At 48.5% G+C, this 11,994-nt stretch overlaps 2 protein-coding genes across 9 annotated transcripts in view; one reads left to right on the top strand and one right to left on the bottom strand.

The window, feature by feature from the left end:
* Window positions 1-2,113, bottom strand: part of Dpcd (deleted in primary ciliary dyskinesia homolog (mouse)) — a 33,154-nt gene extending 31,041 nt beyond the window's left edge. For 5 of the 6 annotated variants that reach the window (XR_013426505.1, XR_013426498.1, XM_078022538.1 and 2 more), the window contains exon 1: window positions 1,967-2,111. Coding sequence is in view for 4 of the 6 variants with exons in the window: in XM_078022538.1 (XP_077878664.1) it covers window positions 1,967-2,030 (64 nt within the window). In the remaining 2 variants the exon portion in view is untranslated. Of the gene's footprint in view, window positions 1-1,966 lie in introns of all 6 variants that reach the window. The other variant, XM_078022581.1, reaches the window with a different exon arrangement.
* Window positions 2,037-11,656, top strand: Poll (DNA polymerase lambda). Of its 3 annotated transcripts, none has more exons than XM_005333658.5 (9): window positions 2,037-2,169; window positions 2,990-3,125; window positions 4,189-4,483; window positions 4,747-4,909; window positions 5,222-5,539; window positions 6,404-6,577; window positions 7,197-7,325; window positions 10,229-10,397; window positions 10,742-11,656. In XM_005333658.5, the coding sequence occupies exons 1-9, from the start codon at window positions 2,107-2,109 to the stop codon at window positions 11,104-11,106; spliced, it is 1,812 nt and encodes a 603-aa protein (XP_005333715.2). In that variant the 5' UTR covers window positions 2,037-2,106; the 3' UTR covers window positions 11,107-11,656. The 3 variants fall into 3 exon arrangements, with proteins under 3 accessions (XP_005333715.2, XP_077878430.1, XP_021587555.1); XM_078022304.1 differs by having other exon boundaries at window positions 10,754-11,656; XM_021731880.3 differs by lacking the exon at window positions 5,222-5,539.
* The last annotated feature ends 338 nt before the right edge of the window (window positions 11,657-11,994 follow it).

The following is an 11,994-nucleotide window of genomic DNA, read 5'->3' on the forward strand; positions in this document are numbered from 1 at the left end:
AGTTCAAAGCCAGCCTCAGCAACTTATCAAGGCACTAAGAAACTCAGTGAGACCTTGTCTCCAATAAAATACAAAATAAGGCTGGGGATGGGACTCAGTGGTTAAGTGCCCCTGAGTTCAATCTTTGATACCAAATAAAATAAAATAACAATTCTGGAAATGGATGGTGATGATGATTGTACAACAGTGTGAATGTACTTAATTAAAATGAACTGTATGCTTAAAGAGTTAAAATGGTAAATTTTATGGTATGTACTTTTTATCACAATAAAAACAAAAATAGCCAGACATGGTGGCATATGCCTACGATATCAATTACTCAGGAGAATCCTGAGTTCAAAGTCACCCTGGGCAACTTAGCAAAACCTGTATCAAAATAAAAAGGGCTGCTGATGTAGCTCAGTGGTAGGGCATCCCTGGGTTTACTCCATGCGCATGCATGCTCTCTTTCTCTCTCACATGCACACAAACAACAATCAACATTGTCCTTTGAGATAATGTCCAAATTCTGCAAGGCAAATACCCCAATTTTCTGCAATCCATTTCCACCTTTCCCCTCATTGTTCCTTGAGTGGAGGGACCCTTTCATTCACCCTTGTATCTTAGCACCTAGTAGCACAGCTGACACAGCATAATGGTTTGTTACAACTGTCTGAGCAAATGATTTCTCACCACTAAACATTTTGTTATTCCTTGAGTAACCAGAGTAACCAGTTGTATATTTCCATACCTCCAAGCCTTTACATGTTGAGTCACTGTTCCTTAAATATCATTCCCTTCTCCACTCTGCAAACACCTCTTAATTCCTTAGGACCCAGAATTATCACCCCTTCTGTTAGGTGTCCCTCCAAAGAGATGATCATTTCCACTTTCATGCTCTCAAAGCATTTTATACAAGATTTCACCCTCTACTTAACATGCACTATTATTTATTTACATGTCTTTTCCTGACCATTCTGTGCTCTCCACGAGAATATGTCTTTTTTTAACAGTTCTAGTACAGAACTTGGCACACAGTAAGGACTCCCTTAAACGTTGCACAAATGAGCAGCTGATTTTAATTTTCCACAAACTCCAGGCTTCCCTGATTAGCCTCTACCTGGGACTGAGTCCCCAGCTGTTAGCTTTATAGCCTCAGAAATTTAAACCTAATTTGCTTTAGCTGCCAAGTGAGTCCAGGAAAGAACCCTGAAATCCTAGAGGCCCTACAATGGACAGTTAGTTCTATGATAAGAAAAAGTCAGAACTCCATACCTGGTGCCCACTCTTACAGGTATGGTTCTTAGTTCTTGTTCTAGCTCCCGTAAAGATCAGGGCACATTTAGAGATTCACTTTGCAAACATAACAATACAGCTGGAAAGGATATCAGAGGTAAGTGGTGGCCCATCTACTTCATTTTACAGATGAGGAAAGCGAGATCCAAACAAGAAAAGTGGCCTGCTGCACAGCCCTAGAATTAATGGCAGAGTCCAACTAGAACCCAGGTCTCCCTCTTCTTCATGACACCAGGCTGCCACTGGCAACCGAATCCCCAGACTGAGGTTCATGGGAGCCCAGGTCAAGATCAGTTGTACCACTGATTCGCTGGGGAAGCTGAGGCTGATCTAAAACTTTCCAGGATTTCTGTTTCCTCGTCTGTAAAACAGAGTAGAAAATTATCAGAATCCTGGCACATCAGTGAGCAGCAAATGAGATAACGAATGGGAAAGGAATTATTATGTATTAGCAACAAAACTCCGAGCGGGGCGAGATGGTGTAGGGAAACCTATGAGGCGCCCAGAGACGTGGGTTCCAGTCCCGTCGTCTCTGGGCCTCAATTTCCTCTTCTGCCAAAACGGGAACTGGCCTAGCAGACGACCGCTGCGCTTCCAGCTCTGCCGGCCGAGGCCCTTCCCCGGGGACACCAGCGCGGAAGGCTGGACCCTAGCGGTGAGGACGAGGGAGCTCGCGGGCGCCTCGAGTTACCATCTTGCAGCAGCGCTGTCTTCTCTGCCGCCCGCAGACTCTCTAACCAGCCAGTCACCGCCATCTTCCCTCCGCCCAGCCACGCGCACGGACGCTGCCATGGCAACTGTTCCGCCGAGGGTCACTTCCTGCTGACCCGGATGGAATTCTGGGCATTTGCCCTTCCCTCTTACCCACTTCGTCCACTCTCATTGGCTCCTCTGGTAAGTAGTTTATTCCTTCTCGCCCGGTGACTCTCCAAGATCCAGAGTTGATCCCACATTGAGAAGGACTCTTAGGTCTGGCCCGGTGGAGGTCTCTCCCCTGGCTCCCAGCTGGGAATCCCTGGCCCGTGCCAGCTGTGCACGCGGCAGGTGCACCACACCTGCCTGAGTCTTCTCCATCCCCAGCTGTGAGACCGAGATTCCCCCAGTCCCGGAGAGCGCCGCACACCTGCTATGGCAGTGCCCTCTTTCCCCGCAGCTGCGGGACTCACCCCCCCCACCCGCCCCATCCTGAGAGTCCTGCGCCGCAGGCAGGTGCAGGCTGTTCCCGGCGCCCCCCAAACCACCCTCCCAGGTTTTCCTCTTCAGTTGTACCCTTGAGAGGTAGCTATGTGGGGTTTACGGGCAGGTGTCCTTCCGTCTCTACTCCTTTGAGGAGATGAAGAAGACCTTCCTAAATAGTTCATTTCCCTACCTTGGTGTCTTTTTGGTAAAACACTTTGGAAGTGGGATGCAGCACGGGCAGACTGCTGAATCTTCAGTGCAACTCCTTTGAGGACTGCTATAATTTCCTACCTCTCAAAAATAACCTCAATAGTCCCTGTGTTCCCCTCGCTTCCCCCAATGCCAGACTAAACAACCCGTGAGTGTAGAGCTAGCTAAACCACTGAAGTTTGATTGAGTTTTCTGAGATCCCTGGAAACTGGGCTGCTGCCCTCAAGGTCTGGTTGATAGAGGCTCCATCTCTATATGCAAATGGGTTGGGAGAACTCAGTTTTGGATTTCTACATGACGTCTGCCCTGACCAACCCTTAAACAGAAAGGATCCAGCCATACTTCAATGGACCCCAGGGGCATCTTGAAGGCATTTCCCAAGAGAAAGAAAAGTCATGTCAATCCATCATCAAAAGCATTGACAAAGATTCCCAAGAGGGAAGAGGGAGAAGAAGCAGGAGGTGAGCAGAACTCTCATGCACTTGAACCCTTGGCCTTCCCATTGTTTGGCCCTACTTTGTTCCTGTCCAGAATCAGGTATCAGAACTGAGGCAAGCTATCTAGGACCTTCAGGTCTTTGTACCTGACTTGGATTAGCCATATCTTTTCTTTTTTTTTTTTAATTTGGGTACTGGGGATTGAACTCAGGGGCACTCATCTGAGCCACATCTCCAGCCCATTTTTTTTTTTTTTTAAGCGATGGGTCTCACTGAATTGCTTAGTGCTTTGTCATTGCTGAAGCTGGCTTTGAACCCACTATCCTCCAGTCATAGCCTCCCCAGCCTCTGGGATTACAGTCCTGGGCCACCAAGCCCCGAAGTCACACATCTTTGATAGGCAGCTTTCTGTTTCCCTTCTTCCCCACCTAAGACCTTCATCAGTCAGAATATACTCCCTAATCCCTCAGGAAATGACTGGTAGAATTCTTTACTCTCCAGGAGGCTGCCCCAACTGCAGACAGAAATTCCCCTTGATGCTAGGAGTGCTAAGGCATAAACATCATCACAAGTTTGAGGCCAGCCTCAGCAATTTAGCAAGGCCCTGAGCAACTTAGCCTCAGGCTTGTAAGTTGTTTGGGGCCCTATTGACAGAAAGATGGCAGAGGCTTTATGGGGAGTGGGAGCAGGAATCAGATCTGCTAGACTGTGAGGGCAAGAAACAATAGAAGAAACATGCTTTGTTGAAAGAATAAATGATAAAGTGACTCTGAACTGCAGTTCAAAGTAGGGAGGGATAAGGCATTTATTTACTCTTTTATTTAACAAATATTTATAGGCTACATACAATGTGCCAGACATTGTTCTTTGTTACACCAGAAAACAGGATAAATAAAAATTCTCACCCCTTATATTCCAGTGATTGCCTATGAGGAAGTTGGCTGTATGCTTATAAGGTAGAATCCCCAGAAGGCAGACTGTGTGGATGGAAGGAAAATGATTGTTTTAGGCAGAGAGGACTGCAAACATGTCATTGTGATCATATCTAAAAATTTTGATAATGGGCATCTAACTGTCCCTCCCACAGAGTGGCTGAGCTCCCTGCGGGCTCACGTTGTGTCCACTGGCATTGGACGAGCCCGGGCAGAACTCTTTGAGAAGCAGATTGTTCAGCATGGTGGCCAGATATGCTCTGCCCAGACCCCAGGGGTCACTCACATTGTGGTAGATGAAGGCATGGACTGTGAGAGGGCCCTCCGCCTCCTCAGACTGCCCCGACTGCCCCCAGGTGCTCAACTGGTAAAGTCAACCTGGCTGAGCTCCTGCCTACAGGAGAGAAGACTGGTGGACACAGCTGGATTTAGCATCTTCATCCCCAACAGGTGGGCTGGTTCCTCAAATGTTTTCTGGCAGCATCTTGAGTCTATTCTTGAGCTATTCCAGATGACTATTTTCTCATTTATTTTGTGATACTGTGGATGGAACTCAGGGCCTTGCATATCCTAGGCAAGCCCTCTACCTGCACCCCCAGCCCTACTTTTAAAATTAGACACATTAGAAAACTAAGGTTTCAAAATAGAGAAGGATTGGGGATGGAAATAGGATGAGCCTTTGGGTGTCTTAACCTCCTGTCATCATCCCCCAGGTATGTGGATCAACCACAGCCCAGCAAAGTGGACCAAGACTCTTCTGCTCCTCCTGGCACTCATGGGATTCTGCCTAGGACAGCCCTTTCTCCTCTGCCTCCTCCTACCAGAGCTGTATCTCCTCCCCAAAAGGCAGAAGAGGCACCAAGCTCCCAAGTCCAGGTGAGGAGCCTCCTAGCCCCCTGGGTATCTGATCATAGAAGTGGGGAACATCAGAAGGTACCAGGCCCCTGAGACAGTAAGTCTGTCTTGATTTAGCACATACTACTCAGAAGCCCAGGGCTGGACACTGGGAAAGGGAAGCCACATAGTACATGTCCCAGTGCTAAAGGAGACCTAAGCTTGATGCAGAAGCCCCAGCCTCAATGTTGGGTCTGAGAAGGAGACACCCACACATGCAAAGACAACTCCCACTTTTGAGGTGTCCTCCTCACGGAAGGAAAGAATTTATTAACTCTTCTTCCCTACTTCAAGCCCAGCTCCGATGATGAAACCAGTGATGGGGAAGGGCCCCAGGTTAGCACAGCTGATCTGGAAGCTCTGATCAGCGGCCGTTACCCAACCCCACCTGAGGGAGATGGCGAGCCTGGCCCAGTCCCAGAGGCCCTGGATAAGTGGGTCTGTGCACAGCCCTCAAGCCAGAAGATGACCAACCACAACCCACACATCACAGAGAAGCTGGAAGTGCTGGCCAAAGCCTACAGCGTCCAGGGAGATAAGTGGAGGGCTCTGGGTTATGCCAAAGCCATCAATGCCCTCAAGAGCTTCCACAAGCCTGTTAGCTCCTACCAGGTACTTTGGAGGTAGGGTAGTGTTGGCCGGGACATCAGGCTTAATGGTTAAGATTTTATGTTTGAGAGACTTTCACAAAGAAACAAAATGGGAAGTGAAAGCAGATTAGCAAAAAATTAATCTTGAGAATTGTTGAAGGAGGTGATTGGTGCTTGGGGGTTCAATACAGTGTCCTCTCTGTTTTTAAGTTTTCTGCATATTAAAAAGTTTAAAACAAAATTCTAGACTCTGGAGCCTAACAGACCAGGGTTACTAACTGTGTGACAATAGGCAAGTTACTTAAACTTCCAAGCACCAGTTTTCTCAACAATAAAAAGGGATTAATAATAGCAACTCATTCATGGTGCTCTTACGAGGAGGAAATGAGATGGTCCCTGGTGCACAGAAATGATATACAGTAAGCACTCAGTACATGTTGGCTCTCACTATTGCCACGATGATGATGGTGGTGGTGGTGACTAGTCCTATCATTATTCGCCACTTCTTATCATTGGTCTCTATTCCTCTGGGAACTTAAAGACAAGTTACCCAGCTCATATTCCATCCAAACTTCTCATCTTCAACTGTGCCCAGGCTTTCTTTTTTTTTTAATTTTTTAATATTTATTTTCAAGTTTTTGGCAGACACAACATCTTTCTTTGTATGTGGTGCTGAGGATCGAACCTGGGCCACTTGCATGCCAGGCGAGCGCGCTACCGCTTGAGCCACATCCCCAGCCCTGTGCCCAGGCTTTCCACAGCCACACATTTGCCTGGCTGACTTTTCAGCAGACATCTACTAAAGGAGTCTACTTTAACCTACCCCTGGTTCTCCCTAGCTGCTTTCTCAGTCTTCTTCCTTACCTCTGTCCCCATCCTCCTCTAGGAGGCCTGCAGCATCCCTGGGATTGGGAAGCGGATGGCTGAGAAAATCATGGAGATCCTGGAGAGTGGGCATCTGCGGAAACTGGACCACATCAGTGACAGCGTGCCTGTCTTGGAACTCTTTTCCAACATCTGGGGAGCTGGGACCAAGACTGCCCAGATGTGGTACCATCAGGTCAAACCATGGCTCAGCTGCCATTTTAGTATTGCCATGTTTCAGAATTCTGACCTTATAAGTCCCTTTGCCTTGTTACCAGGGGTGACCTGGGTACCATTCTGCTACCCTGTATGCTGACGAGAATGAACCTAGACTATAGGGAGGTAACTTCTCAAAGGCATCAGTTCTCAAATAAGTCCATCTCCTGGCTTCTAGAACAGCCATGAGGCTTGGTATCCTTGTGGTGTTGGTAGGAACAAGAAGTATATTTCTCTGTCCCCCAGAATAGCACGTGTCTTCCTGAGAATTCAGGACGTTCAGAGGAAATGTTCCTAGAAGAGTAGATCCCAAATCTAGCCATGCCCAGAATTATCTGGGGGCATTGGTTACACTGAAGAGGCCCAGGCCCATCCCCAGACCAGTGGTGCCATGAATTAGCATCTCTGGATTATGGCATGTCTTCTAGGTCCCTAACTTTCCCAGGTCCCATGAGTACAGACCCTCCCACACCTGAGGTTGGTCCTCTCTCAGGCCTTGAATGGAATCTGGGGCAATAGAAACCTCCTGTGTCTGCTTGTTCCCACCACTTCATTGGTCCTGGATCCTCATAGCTTTCCTTCTGGTTGCTTTTTTCCAGGGTTTCCGGAATCTGGAAGACATACGCAGCCTGGCCTCCCTGACTGCCCAGCAGGCCATTGGCCTAAAACATTATGATGACTTCCTGCAACGAATGCCCAGAGAGGAGGCTGCAGAGATTGAGCAGACAGTAAGCAGGTGTCCCAGAGCAGTGAAGAGAGCCAGGCCCTGCTATAAGGTTCTGGCTTAAAGCCAAAAATCTTTGATCTCTCAGCTGTGGAGCCCAACAGGCAGAGGAAGCCATGGATCTCCAGAGGCTGGGGGAAGAGCAAGTTGAGACTGAAGCTGCAGGCCCAGAGGGAGCTTGGGAGAGAGCTCCCAGTATTAGTGTGAGCACTGGGTAACATTAGAGCTAGAGTAGAGGCTTGTTATGGGTCCAGTTATTCAAGGATGTTGGAGTTTGAACAGAGCTAGGGTAGAGTGGGACAGGGCAGAGGTTCTTTTTTTAAAACATTTTTTTAAAATAATTTATTTAACAAAGCCCATTTTGTTGGATCTTTGGGGTGTTTCTAATTTTTCATTTTTATAAGTGTTTCCTTTTTTTAATAGTTTTTTAGTTTGAACTGGACACAATACCTTTATTCATTTATTTTTATGTGGTGCTGAGATTTGAACCCAGGGCCCTGCACATGCTAGGCAGATGCTCTACCGCTGAACTACAACCCCAGCCCCAACATTTTTTTAATATTTATTTTTTAGTTGTAGTTGGATACAACATCTTTAGGCGAGCACTCTACCACTGAGCTACAACCCCAGCCCAGGGCCAGAGGTTCTTAATGCTTTTTTTTTTTTTTTTTTTTTTAATACCATGGATTGAACCCAAGGGTGCTTAACCACTGAACCAAATTCCCAGCCCTTTTTATTTTTTATTTTGAGACAGGGTTTTGCTAGGTTGCTTACAGCCTCGCTAAATTGCTGAGGCTAGCTTTGAACCTGCGATCCTGCTGCTTCAGTCTCCCAAGCTGCTGAGATTACAGGCGTGTGCCCCTGTGCCCAGCTTCTTAGTGCTTTTTTTTTGTGGATGGACACAATACCTTTAATTTTGTTTATTTATTTCTATGTGGTGTTGAGGATTCATTGAACCCAGTGCCTCACACATGCCAGGCAAGTGCTCTACCACTGAGCCACAACCCTAGCCTTTCATAATGCTTTTTTTTTCTTTTTTTAATATATATTTTTAGTTGTTGATGGACCTTTATTTTATTTATTTATTTATATGGTTCAATGAGAATTGAACCCAGTGCCCCACCCACATGCTAGGCAAGCACCCTACCACTGAGCTATAGTCCTAGCCTCTTAATTCTTTTTGGTTCACTAACTTCTTTTGAGAACCTGATGAGAACTGAACTGTGTCTTCCCAAATATATACATGTGTGAAGTTTTTTCTAGATGTGTGGACCCTCTGAAGCCCATACAAGTCTTGTCAGCATTGGGTTAGGGTTGGTATAGGAGCATAGTACTAGTAGGAGTAGGTGTGGGATTAGAAGAAAGCTCCAATAAAATTGGTTTAAATAAGGTGCAGTGGTATCTGCCTATAATCCCAGCTATTTGGGAGGCTAAGTCAGGCAGGTCACAAGTTTGAGGGCAACCTCAATAATTTAGGGAGAGTCTGTCAGAAAATAAAAAATAAAAAGGGCTAGGGATGTAGCTCAGTGATAGAGTGCCCCTGGGCTCAATCCCCAGTACCAACAAAAAAGAAAAAAAATGAGTTAAGGATAGGCCTTGATTAAGAGGAGGATTAAGATTTATAGTTGTCCAAGAAATAAAGTTTGGTCAAGATAAGGGTTTGGTTTAGAGCTACATTAGAGACTATGTTTTATAAAGTTTGTGTAAAATCAAGAGTAGAGAGAGACAGGAATAGATGTGTCATTTCTTCAGCTAGCATCAGGATTAGGGGTTGTAGGCAAGATTTGCTCGCTTTGGTCAAGAATCCTAATGGATAGCACTCTGGGGAAACTGGTCTAGCTTGATAGAAATCATCCTCCAGCTCCACTCCAGGCTAGAGGGTCTATGGAAAGGCCCCTTTGTACTCCTGTCACCAGGCCTCAGTGTTAGTGATGACACCGTCACTCAGCCACGGTGTCTGGGCACAGAGAATGCCCCAGCCAGCCACCAGCCTTCAGCTGTTAGAACAGAAGAGGCTTCCCACCTGGCTCCCTGTGCCCCCTTTTAGGGCTCCAGGCTTAGAGGTTTTGATGGGATTACTCATCTGGGTCTTCTCCTCCCCTTCTCCTGGGAAGCCAAAAAGGGCCTGAGGAGATTAGCAGAGCCCAGCCTGTCAGGGGAATTGAGGTGTCCTGGCTGTAGGTATCCAGGGCCCCAGAAATCTGTGTCCTGGAATGGAGGCGGGAATGCATCTGCATATGAAAGGCTTCAGTGTCTCTGGGTAGAGGCTAATGCGTTTATTTCTCCTTAGTGAGGGATGATCCTTCTACTGACAGTCCCCTCTGTCTCATCTCCCTACTCTAGGAAGGGATGTAGTCATGGGCTCATATTGGCCCTTCTTTGCTTTCATTTCCCACAGGTGCAGTTATATTTCCGTGTTCCATTTTCTTTCAGGCCTGGGCCTAGGGCTCACTGCCAGCCGCCTGCTCAGGCCTCAAACCCCAACTAACTGTTTTAGCTCCAAATCCATGGACACCTAGGCCTGCCAAGACTTGGCATCTGGCTTCCAGGCACTTGTCCCCTTATTCTAAGCAGAATTTTGTAGACCAGGGCATGTGGGTGTGGGTTGGGTCAGGTTTGAGACAAAGTGTCCCTCTGCTCTTAAAGAGGTGCCGAGGGATGATGGGTGCCCTCCCACAGAGGTGGAGCCAGTGTCTTCTCTCCTTGGGCTTATCTCCCATGTGGGATGGTTCTCCCTGGCCCAGTGCCAGCTGAAGAACAGCAGTGCCCCAGGGGGGAATTCCCTCAGCCTGGCAGCAGGCTTGGGGCATAGTGTGGACCCTGAATCACAGAAGGCCCTCTGCTGCCTTGGGGGAGGGGCTCTAGAGGGCTTGAGGACTACCTTCCTCCCTCCCTGCTCTTGTCCAGGTTCGGGTGTCAGCCCAGGCCTTCAGCCCTGGGCTGCTGTGTGTGGCATGTGGCTCTTACCGCCGGGGGAAGACGACCTGTGGTGATGTGGATGTGCTCATCACTCACCCAGATGGCCGGTCCCACCAGGGCATCTTCAGTCGTCTCCTTGACAGCCTTCGGCAGCAAGGTATAAGCATCTCTGGTGAGCAGGGGGCAGGGAAGCAGGGAAAAGAGACTTGAAAGACCCCCACCTCACCTGTAACCATGTCCTCTCAAGGAGGAGATGAAACATGGGTCAGCAGCACCCAGAGACTCAAGTCTCATCTGATATTTCTGTGTCACTGGGAGAGATGGGCAGAATTGGCACCCCATTTCACAAATCAAGAGATTGGCCCAGAGTGGGCAGGGTCCCTCAGGGCAGAATCCAGTGAGGTGGGAATAGAGAACTCGGAGAACTAGGAGAGACCTGGGAAGATGGGCAAAGTGGGGTCTGGCTCCTAGCCCTCTCAGCCATACCCTGTATTGTGCCAGGGTTCCTCACAGACGACTTGGTGAGCAAGGAGGAGAACGGCCAGCAGCAGAAGTACCTGGGTGTATGCCAGCTCCCAGGGCCAGGGCGGCGACACCGACGACTAGACATTATCGTGGTTCCCTACAGTGAGTTTGCCTGCGCCCTGCTCTACTTCACTGGCTCTGCTCACTTCAACCGATCCATGCGGGCTCTGGCCAAGACTAAGGGCATGAGCCTTTCAGAACATGCCCTCAGCACAGCTGTGGTCCGGAACACTCAAGGTGTCAAGATGGCTCCTGGCCGAGTGCTACCTACACCCACTGAGAAGGACGTCTTCACACTCTTAGGCCTACCCTACCGAGAACCAGCAGAGCGCGACTGGTGACTGGGGCTCAGGGCACAGCAGCCAGTTGAACCAGCTGCCCCACCTGGTCATCCATTACCCACTCCAGTTTCATCTGGCTGAACTTTACACTTAGCCACCTGCTATCTTCTGTGAAACCAAGCCTGGGCCTCAAGCCTGAAGGAAAGAGTCTGGCTCCCAAGGCCTTCCCATCCCAGATCAGGCTGCTATCCCTTCTACCCTACCACTGCCCCAGGATAGTTCTGCACACAGCTTCTTGCCCCATTTTAAACGGGAACAAGTAGCTGATTTGAAGCCACCTTCCTGTGCTGAAGGCCTCGGCATCCCGCTTCCGACCCTGAGAAAGGTCTGACTGATGTGGGTGGGGTGGAAGCTTCACGGGGAAAGGGAAGAGGCTGTGGTCTCAGCATCACCCAGAACTCTTCAGAGGAGGGGAGTGAGCTATTCACATGTATTCTCTCCACCTACCCCACTTCCTGTACAGCTGGAGCTGCTGGGGAGGGGGTGCCCTAGGCTCCATGAGGACAGCATTTGAAGGCCGAGGGGCCCAGTAAAGTGCATTTGACATTCACTCTGCCCAAAGTCTGTGAATTGATGTACCCCCTGCCTGCCTTCTTCCACCCAGGCAAGATAGAGATGGGAGCTAAGTGGCAGAATCCAGAAAAGTTGCATTTAACTGCCCTCTTAGGCAGGCCTGACTGAATCAGCTCCTGAATCGAGAATGGGGACTGGGGTGGATGTGAAAAGGGAGAATCAGCCAGGTGTGTTGACAAAAACCTGTAATCCTAGCTACTTTGAAGGCTAAGGTGGGAGAGACCACAAGTTCAAGGCCAGCCTGGGCAACTTGGCAAGACCCTGTCTCTATTTTTTTTTTTTTTTAAGGCCTAAGGATGTAGCTCAGTGGTAGAA

The sequence above is a fragment of the Ictidomys tridecemlineatus genome, chromosome 1 (genome assembly GCF_052094955.1).
Source record: "Ictidomys tridecemlineatus isolate mIctTri1 chromosome 1, mIctTri1.hap1, whole genome shotgun sequence".
Lineage (NCBI taxonomy): Eukaryota > Metazoa > Chordata > Mammalia > Rodentia > Sciuridae > Ictidomys > Ictidomys tridecemlineatus.

Excerpts from the sequence above, each read along its gene's own strand:
- Poll (XM_005333658.5), top strand. The coding sequence starts at position 2,107 with ATGGAATTCTGGGCATTTGCCCTTCCCTCTTACCCACTTCGTCCACTC. Across the intron at positions 2,170-2,989 it reads CACTCTCATTGGCTCCTCTG|AAAGGATCCAGCCATACTTC; the intron begins GTAAGTAGTTTA and ends ACCCTTAAACAG. Across the intron at positions 3,126-4,188 it reads AGAGGGAGAAGAAGCAGGAG|AGTGGCTGAGCTCCCTGCGG; the intron begins GTGAGCAGAACT and ends TCCCTCCCACAG.